Below are 18745 nucleotides of genomic sequence, written 5' to 3' on the forward strand. Positions count from 1 at the left end.
AATTGGAATTGAGGCTAATGAATCAAATGAAATGAGCAAGAGAGAGTGCCCGATAAACCGAAGGCCTTACGCTAACGCTGAAGGAGGACGGCAGTGAGCACCCACTGCTGAGTCCATCCCAAAAGAAAAAGAAGAGTGTCCTGTGACCGCAGACAGTTTTTATCTTTCCCTCTGAGCATAAAGACGTAAAAACACAAAGCATCACACAGTCCTCTGGGGAATGTAGTTCTTCTTCTCTTCTGAGGCAGGTATACCTGGAACTATCGATGATCCGTGGAGCTGAAGCATTAACTCTTTAACTCTAAATGATGTTATGCTGTGGAATACCAGTACCAAAAATCATAAAACCATGACACTCTGTAAAAGCCGAGAGATTTAAATCTAACCTCAGATCTTTCTGGTCTGTAAAGGAAAGAGTAGAAAATCTACAGCTAACAACAATTCTGCTCCACAGCTCAGACTACCACATACTGCAATGTAAAGAAATTGTTTTGAATGGTGGATATATTGAATAGCACTGATGGCTAATTGCAAAATAACAGTATTTAAAACTGTGGAATTTTCCACACTTCAGATTCTTGAATCCCACTTCAGATTCTTGAAATTGTCAAGTATCCCTTTTCATTAGTGTATTTTCAAATTGAAGTTAGATGAAATTTTTTACTGTTTTAATATTGTTATTTTATTTTGCCTCTTTAGGGAAGGAAGGATTCAGCTGCACATCTTGTGTATGGAGCTACAGTTTGTTAAATGGGATATGCAACTCAGACTGCTTTGTAGGTTACTACAAAGTCCAGGAGGCACCAGGACAAGAGGTAATATTCATAGGCATTTGGTTCTGTGATTAATATGCTGAACTTTAACTTATGAATACAACACAAACACAGAATGTTCTTCTTTGAGATTTCAAGTTATAAAAAATGCCAACTTTTTTCTTCTTCTGACAAAAAAAACCAACAATGTTTTCTCTTTCTAGGTCTTTCTGAAGTAGAAAACTTTTCTGAGGGTAAATATAAAGACATTACCAAAGACTATACCAAACTCATATGAACAAAATCAATTATATTAGTATAGAGTACCTATTTTATTCTGGTTTAACTGAGATTTCCACAGGGATATCTGCTGCTTTGTTTATGAGAAATCACATCATATTCCTGATAGGCAGTTTTCCTAACAGAAATCTAGTGAAAAAAGGAGCTGAAGGTATATTTAATGGAATAAGATCACAGTATCACAAAATCACAGAATTTCAGGGATTGAAATTGTTGAGTCCGACTCCCCCACTAAAGCAGGTACAATTGTTCACACGTATAAACCCAGGCATGTCCTAGATATGGAATGAGACTCCATAACCTCTCCGGGCAACCTGTTCCAATGCATTGCCAACCTTACAGTGAAAAAGTTCTTCCACATGGTAGTATGGAACTTCCATGAGTGATGTTCAATTTTAGTCTATTACTCCTTGTTCTATTTCTATGCACCACTGAGAAGAGCCTGGCCTCATCAGTTTGTCTCCCACCTTCCTTTAGGTATTTATAAACATTTATTAGATCCTTTCTCAGTCTTCCCTAGGCTGAACAGACCCAGGTTTTTCAGTCTTTCCTCACACAGGAGATGTTCCAGGTCTTTCATCACCTTTGTGACTTTCTACTGGACTCCTAACAGGAAATCACTGTCTTTTTTGAACTGGGGAATCCAGAGCTGGACACTGTATGCTAAATGTGGCCTCCCCAGGGAAGAGTAGAAAGGCAACATCACTTCCCTTGACCTGCTGGCCATGCTCTTTTTAATGCACCCCAGGATACCATTGGCCTCCTTGGGCACAAGGGAATACTGCTGGCTCATAGTTAACCTGTCTTTCACCAGAACACCCAGGTCCTTCTCTGCAGAGTTCCACTCCAGCCGGTCACCCACTAACCTGTACTGATGCATGTGATTATTCCTCCCCAGTAATACACTTGTTCTTGTTAAATCTTATCAGGTTCCTCCCTGCTCCAGACTGCGCAGGTCTTGTTGAAAGGTAGCACAGACTTCTAGTGTGTGAGCCACTCCTCCTAGTACCAGCAAACTTGATGAGGGAGGACTATCCATTCATCCAGATCATTGATGAAGATGTTGAACAAGACTGGACTCAGCACAAACCCCTGGTGAACATAGCTAGTTACAGGCCTCCAGCTGGACTCTGTGCAGCTGATGACAACCCTCTGAGCTCTGCCAGACAGCCTGTCCTTAGTCCACTCCACTGTCCACTCATCTATACCACAATTTCCAATTCCATTACAAGGATGTTGTGGGAGACAGTGTCAAATGCCTTGCTAAAGTCAAGGCAGACAGTATCCACTGCTCTCCTGCTATCTACCCAGCTAGTGATGACATCACAGAAGGCTATTACATTGATCAAGCGTGATTTCCCCTTGGTTAATCCATGTTGACTACTTCTGATAATCTTCTTCTCTTATAACTGCTTGGAGACAGCGTCCAGAACAAGTTATCTCATCACCTTTCCATGGACAGAGGTGAATCTTACTGGCCTGTAGTTCTTGCCCTTTCTGAAGACTGGAGTGACTGACATTGGCTATCCTTCAGTCTTCATACACCCCTCCCATTTGCCAAGACTTTTCAAAGATGATAGAGATTCAGCAGTCACCTCCGCCAGCCCCCTCAGCACATGTGGGTGCATCCCATCAGGACTTACATATTTGTTTGTATCGATTTTAGCTAAATGTTCTCTGACTGGATCCTCCTTGACCAACAGAAAATATTATTTTTTCCAGACTTTCTTGCCTCCAGGGTATAGAACTCCTGAGACCAAACCTTAGCATTGAAGACTTAGCAAAGAAAGCATTCAGAATCTCTGCATTCTCAGCATCCTCAGTTACCAGGGCACACAGCTCATTTAGTAAGGGACCCACATTTTCCCTAATCTTTCTTTTAATGTTGAAAACAAAAAAACAAACAAACAAAAAAAAATCCCACAAAAAAAGAAAGAAAAATACGACCAAAAAAAAAAGAAAACACCCCACACCTTTCTCATTATCCTTTAACTCCCATGCAAGGCTCAATTCCAAGAGGCCCTTAGCCTTCCTTGTTGTATCTGTACAGGCCCTGAAAACATTCCTGTATTCTTCTTAGGTGGATAGGCCCTTCTGCCCTATTTCATGGAGCTTCATTCCTTTTGGTTTATCCACGAGTTCCTTGCTCATCCATGCAGGCCTCCTGTCATCAATTTCTTACTCTTAGGGATGCAGTGATTTTGAGATTGGAAGAAGCAGTGTTTAAGTGTCAACCAACCCTCATAGGCCTCCTTACCTTCTAACAATCTAGCCCATGGGATACCTCCAAAGTAGGTCTTCAAAGAGGTCAAAGTTGGCTCTCCTAGAGTCCATTCCAGCTGCTCTCTCACATAAGAGAGCAACTCCACCACCTTTCCTTGACAGTCTGTCTTTCCTAAAGCGGACATAGCCATCCATGAGAGCATTCTAGTCATGTGAGCTGTCCCACCATGTTTCCATGATCACAGTGAGATTCAGCCAGCTTGCTCCTCAGAAAACCTTTTCCCCATCTGCTCTGTAGCATTCCATCTGACACCCATATGCCCAGTCTCTCAAAGACGTGCCCATGATCATAATACTGAAAACCTTGATCCTGACATCATCTTTTCAGCTAGAAATATACCTGTGTCTTCCTTCTTTCTTAGTCCCAGCTGCCTGCTGGGAACTCAGAGGAGAACACTGCTTGTGCTGATTCTCTTAATGCCTTTCTAAGGGATAAAATATCCCTTTTAATTTTCTGTTTTTATCTTGTTACAACCTCGTATGACCCTATATGAATGACAACAAGCGGGTAGGGTAGTAGTCTTTTTGTTTGATTAATTGTGGTAGTCTTTTTAACATCTCTGACATGTGCCCCAGAAGACAGTAAACATCACTGGAAGGGTCATCTGAGTGGCAAACAGAGGCCTCAGTGCCTCCTGGCAAGGAGTCCCCAGTTCCTAAGACTGTTCACCCCTTTTAGGTGGCACTAGTTTTAATAAGATTCCTCGGTTGGCCCTGCTCCACATGCTTGCTGCTTTCTGGGGTGTTTGGTATCCAGATGCTCTTTTGCCTCTAGCTCATGTCTTGCATCTGTTACAAAGAGGATCTGTAGGGGTAAGGGAAAGGCTCCTGCTCAGAGCAGAGATGAGGGTCCATCTCCGCTCATGTTGGGTGCTGTCATGCTCTTTAGCCTCCAGGTGGGAAGCTCTTTTAGCTGCTTCTCTGGGCAGTGACTTAGAAAGGGACTGCTGGTCAGCATGCATCAGTTCAGACTTCCTCCTACACCTCCCCTCCCTGCTTTCCAGGCACCTCAGCCTGGTGATTTCTTCCTGCAGCATCCACTACACACCTCCTCCTCCCCCAGGCCTTGAAGAAACTTCCGGATTCCTGAGTTCCTATGGCCAAAGCTCTGGACAGCTCTCTGAGTCCCTGGGAATTCTGTCTGTGTGCACACCTCAGCCCAGAGGGGCTGTGGGCCCTATATCTGTGTTTCTGCCTCAGCCTGTCTACCACTCTGGGCAATCACCATGTTGTTATTAACAGAGCTCTCTCCCTTATGGTCCCAAATGGGAAGAACAGTGTGCCCTACTTGGCTTCCCTGTGTGAACTGCCCAAGCAAACTGCCACACCATGCTCTCAGTGAATGGTAGGGAAGCACTATCAGGTTAGAGCCAAGGAAGATGAAGAGAAATGTGCATTGTTTGTGTTCTGTGTCTGTAGGAGGATGAGACAAAGTGTGAGAAATGTGACAGCTCATGCATGGAGTGCAAGGGACCTGGACCTCTCAATTGCACCATCTGCCCAGTTGGCATGCAGCTCTACCTGGAGGAAGGCCGCTGCCTACCATGCTGCAGTGACACTGATCCAGCAGGCATCCCTGAGTGCTGTGACTGCAGTGAAACACAAGGTAGGACCATCCTGAGGGGTAGCAATGCTGCTGGTGAACACTATGGCTCACTAAGGTGACGGTTAGAGCTGAAAAGTGGAAAACAGCAAAAACATGCTGCTCAGCTACAAGTACATGGTGGTGTATTTCTACTGCTACATCTCTAGAACAGGAAGGAATTTACACAAATAATAGCAATTGTGACTCCTGCAGGAATTGCCACCTTCTCTCTCTCCCATCTACCGTGCAAAATGGCCAAGCATTTCATAAAACATTTAATTGGGAAGTGCTTTCTTCAAGGAATAGTAATTTGAAACACACCATTTTAAGCTCCTAAGTCAAAATCATACTGTTAACTTCAAACAGCAATAGTGTTTTGTACAACTGATGATCAGTGGGGTGGAAAAATATGTTTATTGAAGCAAACTTATACAGTTATGAAAAACAGGCTCAGGGCGCACAATTTGTCTTCAAGTCTTTCTAGCTGCCTCATAGTGAAAAGTATAAATATGTGTGGGAGAAATTCCCATTTCCTGCCTACACTCAGCTAGAAAGACTATGTCTGTTTATCTATTAGCTTTTCAGCTTCCTCCTGATTACTTCAGGTCCAATAAGGAAACAAAGCTCTCTCAACAACCTTGTTTACTTACACCATCACAGTTAAAACATACCGAGTCTTCTAAAACAAAACCCACCAATTCACATATACACACAACTCTATTTAACCATTTCTCTTTTGTTTTATTGCTGTTGTCAGATGATTGTGTGTTACGGACCACACTACCACCAGCAAGCAAAAACAAAAGCACTTTCTTCGTCATTACCTGCATTTTACTTATCCTTGTCATTGGAGCCATCATAGTCATCTGGAGAAGATCAAAATCAAAGCTACACACTGTCAGTAAAGGTAGGTATGAGAAGCTGACAAATGACTCCAAAACCCTCACTTCCCATGTGAGCAATTATCATGAGAGCACAAGCTATCAGGAAGATCAAGTGATTGAATACAGAGATCGAGATATTGAAGATGATGATGAAGACGATATTGTGTATATGGGTCAGGATGGCACAGTCTATCGTAAATTTAGATATGGACTTTTGGAGGATGATGAAGAAGATGAACTTGAATATGATGATGAAAGTTATTCATTTAGATAAGTCCTCACTGTCTTACGGATTTTCTGCTCTGTTGCTTTTTCCTATTAAATTGCAGCAATTTAGTTAAGTATGTTTATTTACTCCATTTCAGGCTGATCTTTAGATTTAAACTAATGCTTATTTTGAGAGCAGGATGGTTTCTTCAAGCATTTTTTTTTTCTGAAGCTTTACTTAAGTCCTTAGGCTTTTAAGTTGCCCTCCAGATGTAGGCTGTTTAAACAAATACATTCCTGTGCATTTTCGTGGACAGTAAATCCTTTCCCAGTGTGAAGGCACATGCGCTATGATAAACACAAACACTCCTTCAAACCATACATACATAGTGCAAACTTTGCCACTCTTTTAAAATAGTGCAGACATAAACAAGATTTGTCTACATGACAAATGTCACTGGAGTACGTGCCAGTAGTTCACTACATTGTGATTATAGTAACATAGCTTTCTGTAATAGCATGGGGAAGGTTTCTGATTCTAAACAGATATTCTTTGTTGATGTCATCTGGTACACCTACGCTCCTCAAAGCCAACACATTTCCACTTACAATCTTGTGGCATAGTTCCCAGTGAAACTGTGAGCCTGTAACATGATTTTTAAGTCTTCTAATTGTGACTATTTTGGGTTGCTTCACTACCTTCATGGTTTGCATGAAAAATAATGAAAAGATTTTATGTAACAATCTCTGATTACTCTTTATTCAAGAGCATGTTAAATAATCTTTCATTGTGCACACAGACTTTTTGGTTTACTGCAAATACTGTCTATAAATACAGCCACAAAACAGCACTCCTTCTTTCCTTTCTAATTAGCTTCTCAAGCTGCAAGTGATTTAAATACCATTTGTTCAAGTAAGTTTCACATTTCTGATGTAAATGCCTCAAGTTTCTTGGAGGATGGCAAAGGGGATAACTAATATTTATTTAGTAGTGTAATTTAAAGGAACACAGTAATGTGATTTTTGTATTACTACAAAAATTTAATTCATTCTACTAAAGGATGCTCTTTATGGCCCTTTACTGTGAAAGAATAAATTCTTTGCACAAAATCATTTTGAAAATGTCATTATTTATCAAGTTTGCTCTCTATCTTTGAGGTCCTTTGGATTTCCAACTGGAAACAACTCTGGAACAGTAAATCAACTAGATTTAATGTCTACAAGGGAATTGTGTGAGAATATCTAATTTTTATAGCTGAATTCTGAACTGGTATTTCTTCCAAAAATATTTTACAAATACTTCCAGATCTTTCCATCTCTATGTTAAAAGAAGTTCTAAGGTGAAGACCATTGTTTTCACTTTGAATTTTAATCTTTTAATCATTACAACCTCAACAAGAGAAAGAATGCAAAGTTATGTGAGTTCAAAAAAGTCAAAGCAAGGATCTGTATTTATCAAAAGTTTCACAACAGGAAGGTACTCTGAAAGAGCATCTTACCTGTCACTTTGTTTCAAGTTCCTCTCTGAAGTAGTTCAGAAAAAAAAAGGGAAAGAAGAGTGAACAATTAGATTGAAAGGGCATATTGAATGAAAGACTGCCTTATCTTGCTCTCAGAATCTTGTTTGGATTAGTAACATGGTTTGTCATTACTGATAATGACTTATTTAACATCTGTAAGAATTTGCTTTGAAAACCTGGAATCTCCTCATCACATTTCAAAGGCTTAATCCTGGCTGCACCTGAGCATTCTGAAATCATTCTGACAGATGTAGTGAGTATCTTGTGTATGGGATCTCTGCCTAATATCCCCCATCATTTTAAGGTAGAGTTTCTTGTATTTTAATGTACTCTGAATAATTAATTTTTTTTTAGTAAGCCAAAGTGTGCAAACACCAACAAAGCCAGTTCTCTCTCTTACTTCCTTCTCCACATGCCGTAGTAAGAAAGATGTTCCAAACAGAACTAGTATATTTCATGTATATTTTCTGATACAGAAACTCTTGCATCTGACCATCTTCTTTAGTTCTTTAGTTCATTCTTCCTAACCTGACTAAATTCCTGTGATATTCAGTAAATGTCTCTCACTTTCTTGCTTTTCAAGTCTTTTTTCCTCACTTCAAGGCCCCTCAGTTTTCTCCTACCTTAAGGCTTCACTCTATGCCTTCTTGCCATTCCTATTCATCCATAGAGTTTCTGAAGTCCATCATAATTCTCAGATTACTTTTATTTTATCCAACTTTCTTCTATGCAACTATTTCTGACTACTCTATCACTGGTAAAGCTCTTTGAAAAAGATTTAGTGAAAATTGTATCTTCTGCATAGTTCTATCACCACTTACCTCTCATGTAATCCAGGTATTTGATTTCAAAGTAAAGTGTAGAATATCATATATACCCTCCCTCTTTCCAGGGAACATATGCAAATAGGAATAAGTTTTGTCTTCTATGACTTTACCCTGAAGTTTTGCTAGAAAGGAAGTGGAGGAAAGTGGATTGTAGGAGCTACAGTTCAAGTGTCTTGAGACCCTAGGCTCCTTCCTCTACGAGCAATACCCTGGCCAGGAACAGCCCTAATTCTACTAATTCTACATTTTAGCAGAATAACAGAATGGCTTGAGTTGGAAGAGACCTCAAGGATCATGAAATTCCAACCCCTCTGCCATGGGCAAAGTTGACTGCCACTAGATCAAGTACTAGATCGATTTGCCCAGGGTGCCATCCAACCTAGCCTTTGACATATTCAGGGACAGGGCATCCAAAACCTCTCTGAGCAGCCTGTTCCAGCACCTCACCACCCTCTCAGTGAAAAGTTTCCCTTACATCTAATCTAAATGTCCTCTCCTTTAGGTTAACACCATTCCCCCTTGACCTATCACTATCTACCCATGCAAAAAGACTCATTAGGTTCAAGCAGGCCCATTGTTCAAGTTTATCAACAATAATGGATCCTCTGGATGGCATATCTTTCTTTTGCCGTATCAACTGCAACAGTCAGCTTGGTATCATAAGCAAACTTACTGAGGCTGCACTTGACCCCACTGTCTATGTCATTGATGAAGATAATTAAAGAGTACCAGGACCAAGACAGAACTCTGGCAGATACCACTCATCACCAGCCTCCATCTGGACACAGAGCCATTGACCACAATTCTTCGGCTGTGACCTTTCAACAACTTTCACAGCTTACCACATATTTGCTTCTTGGTCTTGTATGAGGACTGTAGTAGTGGCTGAGGACTTAGATAGGAGTTTCAGACTAAAAATAGGAGGTAAGACATGTTTAACACACTTAATATAATAGCCTTTCAAATGGAAATTGAGGCATTTGGTTTTCTCAAGAAAAACAATGGGTGTTTCAAGAGAAATATATATTTTTGCATTACAGATTTATTTGAGATCAGATGTCCAAATTTAAATTTTACCTATAGAAAAATTCTGATAATGGTTAATAGGTCACCGCTTTCCAAAGGCCACTTACATTTATCTGAGAGCAAGTTGGGGTGAAGAGGGTGGGAAGAAGAGTCTTTCAGAAAATAAACTAGTACTTATAATTTTTCATTTACCCTGAACATCTTATGTGTACATGTGACTTCAAGCCTGAACTTCAAGTAGTTAAGACCTACAGCCTGGTGAGGAACAGAGGGGTAGTTTGACAAGCAGCTTAAAAGCTCTTTATTACTTAGTCTCTCATACTATGTAAAAGCAAGCTGTCCACAAACCTCAGAAGTTTTTCAGATAAGGACATAAATGCTTATAAAATTCTACTCTATTAAAAAATTCTAGGAGGTCACAGATCTATCCAGATAATCCTCTGGAACAGTAGATAATACTAATCTTCTAGCTTAACATACTAGGAAACACAACTTTTTGTTTATCTTATGTCTTCTTGCAGAAAGATAAAAGCAAATTAGGAAGAAAATTATATAGTCCTATATAGGCCATATTCATTACATAATAATTCTAATGCAATTTAGATCATATCAGTTCCAAGAAAAAAAATATAAGAAACCAGTAGAACAACTGGATACTTTGAAATAACAGTATTGAGGCATTGAAAAACCTGATCATATGTACTTGAGGATTTAACATACCTACACTTACTATCAGGAGACAATGCCAGTAGAACAGCTTGATTCGTGACAAATACTGAGGTATACTGAAGAGTCCACTGTGTCTATCACAAAAAGGAAACCTTAAGGCATATCCACATCACCACAGTGTATTATGTTCTTTTCTGGTGGGAATTCAGGGATGACACATACGGATTACATGCAGATCAGCATATAAACAACATGAAAGTGTGAGAGAAAGCTTTCCCTATGTCACCAGGGACAGATTAATATGTTTCAAGATACAGGTTTGATTCATTTGCAGCTGCAGCAGATGGACTTTTGCCCTGACCCAGATGAATGTTTAAACAAGTGAATAAGAATGTAAGAAGAGAATGTAGCTCTTTCTGTCAGACTTCTAAAAGAACAAAGTAGTTTTAGATTTGAAAAAGAATACACTCAGATCTCTTTGGAGAATATGGCATTCTGAAGATGTAATTCCCATAAATCTTAGATAAAGAACACACATGCCAAACAAACAAATAAGCAAACAAATAAATAAACGGAAGGGTTAGTTTTCAGACAGTTTAATTTTAACTAGTTTAAACAACCTCTGGACATTTTTCCTTCCAGAACCTTACAGGCAATCACCCTTACAAAGATTTGCAGAGGATCATGGTGCCTAATTATCCTCGGTATGGCAGGGCCAAGTCATTGTCAGAACCCTTCTTAAAAAGAAAACATATTTAAAAGCAGTAGTGGCAATAATTCTTACTACTACACTACTATGACATCAAAGCAGTCATTCTCACAGATTAGAATTTGAATAAATTATTTCCAAGAATGTTTAACAGTCTGTGGCAGAATAAGTATCCAAAAGGCTTTCCACCTATTATGCTCAGGAAAGAACCATCTAAGAGAAATAATCAAAGTTAACAAAATCTGGTCCTGAAGACATCAAAGTAGATAATGTCTTTCAGTGCTAAGTTCACTTACAGAAGTTTTGTGATTAATGTAATCATCAACAATTTGAACAGAGTAACCATTCTAACTTTTATAGCTGTAAAGTAAGGATGTAAAAATTATATATATATATATAAATTATTTACAGAGAAGATCATAATAAGGGGAACCCACCAAAGTAAAAAGAATACCAACTAACTACAGATTTTAAATCTGCTTCTAGGAACTCAAATTGTCAATTCAGAATATAGCTAGCTATATAAGAAGCCTTTATGATCAATTAATTATTCAAGATTTCCTATTTCCTTTTTTTCTGCACTGAAAGACATAGAATTACAGAATCATTAAGATTAGTAAAGGCCACTAAAATCATCAAGTCCAACCACCTAAGCCATTTCCCCTCTGTGCCATATCTGCATGTTTCTTGAATATCCCCCCAGGGATGGTGAGTCTACCACTTCCCTGAGCAGTTTTTTCCAGTGCCTGATAACTCTTTCTGAGGAAACTTTTTTAATATTCAACATGAACTTCACCTGACATAACTTATGGCCATTACCTCTCATCCTGTCACTGGCTACCAGGTAGAAGAGACCACACCTATCCCCTTTTAGGTAGTTGTAGAGACCCTCTTCTCTGAACTAACAACCCCACAAGGATTTGAGACAACTCATACTGTCATTCTCACACTGCCAACTCCACTGCAAGAGTAATAGACTTTGGGAGGTGATAGTCAATAAAATAAAAAAATGCACTGCATGAGAAAAACCCAAGCTTTATTTTTAAAAACTCTATGAAACTACAGAAATAATTGCTTTGCTTGAACTCTAACACCTTCAGTGAGGTTTATGTTTGACTTGGCATTCACATATTGCATTAATTATAAAAAAAACAACCTGCATCATCTAAAAACATAGATGTTATTCTAAATTTCTAAGCAAGATGAACAATTTTCCCACCTCAAACTGAAAGAAGCAGGACAATGGAAGAGTTCTGGAGTACTTTTCAGTAAATGATAAAGACTATGCAGCTTATATTCACAGTGCAATCAACCAGAAAATCGGCAAGTAGTATTATAACATTTTTAATTACATTCTTTTATTAATAATACAGTACCACAACAAATTAAAATTATTTGTACAAAATACAAAAAAAGAACGCTTCATAAAATGTACACACTACTAGGGATCATATACTGAACTTTAAATTATATAAAATATTTGATCTTAAATAATGCACAAATAGGTACACTCAACCAAATGAATGCAATTACATTTCCTATAACATGAAGACAAACACAAAGAACAGTTTGTTTTACTGCTAATGTTCTTCACACTTGAGGTGAAAACTGCAACCAATATAAGATTCTCAAACTTTCCTTTTGCTACTGCTTTCTGTCATTAAGCACAACTGTTCTGAAAACAAATGGTGGACAGATTTTTGTACAGTAACATTCACTAGCAGTTAAAGAACAGCATCGCTAAAACAACCAGCTTAAGGCACCACGGTTTTCACAACTGAACCAGGAAATCCATGGAAAAAAAATGTGTATATATTAAAGACAGCTATGAGCTTAGATATAATACCGCAATGAATAAAGATTTATTCTTCAAACACTTTATTTACAACATACTTCATTGACTAGCATGGCTTCTATAGTTCCTCCAGAAATATAAAATATAAAAAAAGAACTTGGCATTATTACAAATCAATAATGTATCCTATTGGGAAAAAAAATAGGTGAAAATATCCCCCATCATCTATCTTAAAGAGGAAAAAAAATGTTACTACTTCCAAGATAATTTTCATACATTTCCAGCATGCAGTGCAGCAAAATCTATTAAACTGGTTTCGGAGTTTTTTTGCTTCGTACAGCAAAACATTTTTACAGTGTTTTCCTACTAAATAGGTGAAGTTTGCTGAAAATATCCAGATAACAGATAAGACAAAATTGCCAGAATCTTTAGAAAGTTAGATTTGTAAATACAGGCCAAAATGTAGTTTAGTACAGTAAGTTCTTATTTAGAAATCACTATTTCCTCACTCAAGAGTTGTATCTCCTCTTTCTTTCCATCAGCAGGACTGATGAGCAATTCCTTTCAGTGAGTTCTACTAAAGTCCTAACACAGCAGTAAAGATTCCTTGACTTGTTCAGCATCTTTCCCCAAAATATCTCATGGTAATGGCCTTAAGTGAAAATAAAAGAAGTTAAACTAAACTCCTGGTATGCTGATAGTGCCTGCCACAGAAAAATCTCATACAGCTTCTTTGTCCAAGCTCTCTGAACTGCTAGAGTGAAATAAAAGATTAAAGTAAGAGTAGACCAGGAGAAAATTCAGAAAACTGTGTCATAGAGTAAGGGGAATAGATTTAGAAGCACAGGCTTCCAAGTACATAGTGTCTGCTACCACCTGTATTTATATTCTAACTGATCTTTTCCAAGTTATAATTTTGACAGCACATCCTTCACGTACCTATGCAAAAATTTCAGAGTAGAAAAGTCCACAGTAATTTTTATATAAGAACCTCCATATTTACTAAATATACATTATTCTAAAAATTTCCAAAGACTTTCACTGATCTACAGTGAAAAGTTTGGATTATGCTTGTACTTTGTGGAGAGGCTTGAAGGGACATTCCTGTTCTACATTCAAAATTCAACTTTTCACAGACTCATTTCACCATCGCTATAAAGATTAGTCCAAAGGCTTTAATTATCTGCCAGCAACAAATGAAATGCAAAGTTGTTTTGGTTACCTCCTCTGACTTCAAAATACTGTGAAGACTGGTTCTTTATCCTTCGAGCCTAAAACTTTGACATACATTAGCTTTCTCCTCATCATTTATTTCTTGAACTTTAGAAAAACATTTCCTCAGAAGGAAGCTGTATTACACATTGTTGTAGGTACAGTCAACCAGACAGAAGCATTCTTATTCCAGTAACTCAGAGTAAGAGAGACTTCTCTGATTTCAATTAAAGTTAATAAATAACTGCAATCAAATTTCAGAACTACAGTGAATTATTCTTCTTACTGCTATCCAATCTTTGGCTTTGTGCATGACAGGTCAACTTTTGATTCATTTATTCTAAGCTGCTAGATATAAGACAGATGTGAGGACATAAAAGTGGGAAGAGTTAGAATGAAATTCTGCCTGTGAAAAGCAGAAAATCTTCACTGATGTTTTAAGTGTCCACAATTCAGGGGAAGCAGAGGTGAGTGAATTAACTTTGGTCATGTTCCACATGTGTTAAAATCTCTAAATAATTGTTATGAAATGGATTTGTTATTTATCTATAAGGATCTAAAATAGCTTACTCCTTTTGCACGACTTGTTTAGTGATCAGCCAACACAAGAAAACTTAAATCTTATTGTGCAGCTTCAATGTTCAGTTCCAATCACAATCACACCAACAGGCATTTGTGGGTTAACACAAGTAGTAGTAAAGTTAACACAAGTAGTTAGCTAAGCACCACTCACTCAGTTCCACTCACTCACACTGGGAAAGGGAAGAGGAAAGGAAGAGGGAAAGCAGAAAAAGTCATGTGTCATGACAATTTAACAAGCAAAGAAGTGGAATAAGAGAAAAAAGATTATTACTCAGCATCTAGACCAATGCCCAGCTATTATCCAAGCTACAGATGGCCAACCTACCTGACTCACACCATCCTTCAATTTTATTGCAGAGCATGACACTATATGGCACAGAACATTGCTTTAGTTAGTCCAATTCACCTGCATGGTTGTGTCCCCTCCTGACCTCTTGCACAGCCCCAGTGGATGCACTCAGGTCAGAGTAAGAAATTGAAAAGGCCTTGACACTGTGCAAACACAGTTCAGGAACAGATAAAACATTAGGATGTTAGGTCACAAATCTAAAACACAGCGACATATGAGCTGCTGTGAAGAAAATTAACTGGATTCCAGACAAATTCACTACATAAGTCTATGCTGGATCAAATTATTTATGATGCATTAGTAGGTCAAGAGGAAGTCAGTAACAAGGAAAAAAGGAAGTGGCTTTGCTCAGTGGTTTACTATTTTCCCTTCTGGTAGATGAAAGAAGCTATCTTTGAGTTTAAGGTGCTCTGGTAAATCTAGTTGTCTTTTTGCCTCTTCAATGTCCTCCTGAATTGCTGAAATGAGTGTCTCTGAAAAAAAAAAACAAAAACAGAACAGCAATATTTAAAAAGTGATCTGAATTCTGTATACAGAATAAAGCAAGGCACACCACCACATCGCAGAGTTCCAGAAAACAATCGCAGTCACAGGTTCAGTATATGATTATTACTACAAAGTTGGGAAGGTAACATTATGTTTGTAAAATGCTTTGGTTTTAATGTCAGAATTGCACTTTTCAGTGCTTAGAGCATCACCCTTCCCTTGCTTTAAGAGATTTTAGCAAAAGAGACAAAAATCTCTTGAACAACTTCAGTTCTAACAATACATTTTTAAAAAGAAATAATCACATTAGACCAATATTTTTATGACACTCAGACTAGAATCATTGAAAACACAATTATTAGACTGAAATAAGTACTGATAAACTTTAAGGTGTGGGGTTTGTTTTGTTTTGGTTTTTTTTGTTTTAATTCAACTAATTTGTTAGTAATTCAGCTTATAAAAATATTTTACTGAAATGTTAAAGGTTAGGACGTATCATAGTTAATTATGAAGACAGAAAGTGATGACGCAGTACTTTCAGTATGCAAGAGTATGACAAACAAAAGATTAGTTTAACAGAAACCTGCAATACTGACCTAAAGAATTAAAGTTTTTTTCTGATCGAATATATCCAATAATGACTATACTAAGAATTTCTCCATAGAAGTCTTCTTCAAATGTGTTGATAATGTGTGTTTCCTAAAAAAAAAAAAAAAAAAAAAAAAAAAAAAAAAAAAAAAAAGAGAAATCAGTTGTCAGTTACTATGGTGAATTTTGAGTTTATTTCTTTTCTTGCAAAGATGTTCAACTAATACACTTAATTCAAATTCTCTTCTACACATTATCAGAAAAACTGAGATATTTAGTCTAACACATATGACACAAGACTGAGCAGCTAGAGACTTTGATAACATCGGGAGTTGCACTTTAGCATTTAAGAGAAGTTGTTCACTTAAGTACATTCTGACTGTTAAAATCAGGAAAAACACTTCTTTCACAGTTAGTTCACAAAGGAACAAAATTTTACAACTATAAAAGAAGTGAAGGCAGTTGTCTTCAAAGAAGAGATTAGCACTGAAGCAAAATTGCTTCAAGGTATTAGCAATTAAAACCAAGTTCTGCAAGACTCAGGAAAAGCACAAGGAGTTGTCACTATGAAAATAAAGATACAGTTTGAGACTTAAACTCCATCTTGTTACTATTTACTTTTGGATCTTGATTCTGCATATCAAGCCAGAGAACCGCATGTATGGATTCTAGAATTTAAGAGAAAAATTAATGCAATATCACTAGTAATTAAGCTGCCCCAAAATTTCTTATTTTAATTCCATAAGGATTGCAGACGGCAGAAGATTAATATGTTCTGCCTCCTTCTAGAGCTCTTATAAGCTTAATACAGGTTTTGAATTTAATGGTTGTGTTTATCCAGCTATCAAAACAATAAACAATGACCACTTTGGAAATACAAATGTGCTCCAGAAGAATTTAAGTAGTGGTGGAAGAAAAAATTCAGATTAAACTTCAGTTATTATAAAGCTGCATGCTGTCTCGTTACTGTTTCAAATGGCAAACATATAAGACATATACTGAACACATTTCTAACAGCAAATATATTTTCTAAATAACACCTATAGACCAAATTCTGCTTATCTTTTTCAAAATCAATGTCTTTTTCATTTACTATAGTCAAAGAGCCACACAAAGCAAAGTTCTTACCACTGATTTCTTAATATTCTTATAGAAAGGATTCCATCCTATGCTCAAAACCATTTTATGCACATCTCCATTTCCAACAGAGGCCCATCCATAGTATATACCAGTAGGGATATCGGATGGAAATTTTTCAACTACTTGCTCAGAAAAGTTAGCTGCAAAAATGTTAAAAAGTGTACATTTGTGTAAGTCAAGAACATGACAGAATTCCCAAACACTTAGAAGGCAAGCTCTGCCTACACATTTTGCACGTATAACAATGATAGTGATACAATACACCATTGGCAAAGTATAAACAAGAAAAAAGCTTCATAAAATGTAGAACGACTGGCCCCACAGGACTATCACCTTTGAATACTTCTTCAGAGTTACGTACTTCTGTTAGACAGTGAACTAACTAATGCTGTTCACTATTAGAAGTTTCACTGCTTCAATATGATTAAAAAAAAAAAAAGCAATCAAATCTCTTCTGCATGGCAAAATGGCATCAGAATTATTCACTGAAGTGCCAGTAACATTTTTTGCAGCAAATAAAACACATGAAAACAAATTAAGTTACGGTTTCAGTCAACTGTCAAGAGTTTTCATACTGCCTTTCAGGTTACACACAACCGGGAATTTATAGGATTTCCTTTGAAAACAAGGAATCTGAAATATATCCCTGCCTGAGCGAAGGGAATGAACCCAACTCTTTCCCAAAACCACTGCCCTGCTGAACTTTGCACAGAGCTCTTCGTGCAGGGTTTCACGCCAATTTTACGGAATTTTCAGTTAGTGAATTTCTGTTAGTTCACAAGCAGTCATTAACTTCCCTCACTCCAGAATACCACTCTCCAGAATTCCGTTAAGTCGTATTGGTGTGAATAGAAGAAAAATACCACGTTTCTATTAACTGATGGGGCAAGCCTGACATCTCAGGACTGCTGCTAGAGGTTCTGTTGACTACTGCGACGGGCACCGCACAACCCCTGGCTTCACTGCCTCTGGTTTATGAACTAATTTACATCTCTACTTGTAATTGGGTGTGTCTTTAGGACACATCCTTTTTCTCTGCTTTTCAACCCCTGCATCGCTGCCTTTACATTTCCCTTCTCTCAGCTATTTCCAGTGCCCGCTCTCCAGCGTGGTCCAACAGGTTTGCATCAAACTGCCGCATCGCAGCTCTGTGCATACCGCACGCAAGCACTGCTCAGCATCCCGCAAATCATGACGACCATCACAGGGGGAAAAAAAAAATAGAAAACGAGAAAGAAAAAGAGAGCAGACAGATGGCTGACGAAGCCGCTGGGCGCAAAGAGCGCGACGCAGCGCGCAGCCCGCGCATCAGCCCTGCCGCTCGCTGCCCGGCCCCATCCCGCTCACCGGTGGGCACGCCCAGCTCTCTGGAGCCCCTGCCGAAGCCCTTCACCACCTCCCCACGGCAGAAGTACGGCAGGTGCCTCATGGCGGACGCACAGCAGCACCGCATCGTCAGCAGCTGCCACCTTTCAGCCCCGCGGCCAAAAGCCCTCGCCTCCTCCCCGCGCTGGGCACTACCATGCGGAGGGGAGAGTAGGCGGAGTTCCCCGGCTTTGGAGCCCGAGGGTGCTCGGTGTGGTCAGGATGAGACCTCCCCTCAAGGATGGGCTCGCCCACAGCCCAACGCTGCCCCTCTCGTCGGAGCACTGCCGCCCCTTGCCGGTGTTGGTCCCTGGTTTGCCGCAGTCTGAGGCGTTCGTTACTTCAGTATCAGGAGCTTTGACTGCCTTACAGACCCTTATGGTGTAATCGCAGCTGCACAACATCGAGGGGTGGTTGTGTACGTAGGAAGAAAAATGGAAGAAAAGTGCTGCTGCCTCATCTGCTC

The 18745-nt window shown here is 38.6% G+C and overlaps 2 protein-coding genes across 2 annotated transcripts in view; one reads left to right on the plus strand and one right to left on the minus strand.

The window, feature by feature from the left end:
- PCSK5 (proprotein convertase subtilisin/kexin type 5) overlaps positions 1–7109 on the plus strand; it is a 265589-nt gene extending 258480 nt beyond the window's left edge. Inside the window, exons 35-37 of the mRNA XM_065745519.1 lie at positions 700–815; positions 4755–4941; positions 5678–7109. Coding sequence (XP_065601591.1) covers positions 700–815; positions 4755–4941; positions 5678–6078 — 704 coding nt within the window. The 3' untranslated portion in view covers positions 6079–7109. The remainder of the gene's footprint in view (positions 1–699; positions 816–4754; positions 4942–5677) is intronic.
- Positions 7110–14684: 7575 nt separating this feature from the next.
- On the minus strand, positions 14685–18377 carry RFK (riboflavin kinase). Its single transcript, XM_065745527.1, has 4 exons — positions 18262–18377; positions 16903–17054; positions 15783–15885; positions 14685–15173 (listed from the first exon to the last, which is right to left on the minus strand). The coding sequence occupies exons 1-4, from the start codon at positions 18365–18367 to the stop codon at positions 15049–15051; spliced, it is 486 nt and encodes a 161-aa protein (XP_065601599.1). The 5' UTR covers positions 18368–18377; the 3' UTR covers positions 14685–15048.
- Positions 18378–18745: the final 368 nt, after the last annotated feature.

The sequence above is a fragment of the Cyrtonyx montezumae genome, unplaced genomic scaffold (genome assembly GCF_038088225.1).
Source record: "Cyrtonyx montezumae isolate F1298 unplaced genomic scaffold, pur_monq_1.0 scaffold_36, whole genome shotgun sequence".
Taxonomy (NCBI): domain Eukaryota; kingdom Metazoa; phylum Chordata; class Aves; order Galliformes; family Odontophoridae; genus Cyrtonyx; species Cyrtonyx montezumae.

What these genes read in the sequence shown, in the direction of transcription:
- RFK (XM_065745527.1), bottom strand. Translation starts at nt 18,367, where the DNA reads ATGCGGTGCTGCTGTGCGTCCGCCATGAGGCACCTGCCGTACTTCTGC. An exon ending in AGAGCTGGGCGTGCCCACCG is followed by an intron (nt 17,055 to 18,261) that starts GTGAGCGGGATG and finishes ACATTTTTGCAG; the next exon opens with CTAACTTTTCTGAGCAAGTA. An exon ending in AAAAAACTTTAATTCTTTAG is followed by an intron (nt 15,174 to 15,782) that starts GTCAGTATTGCA and finishes TTTTTTTTTCAG; the next exon opens with AGACACTCATTTCAGCAATT.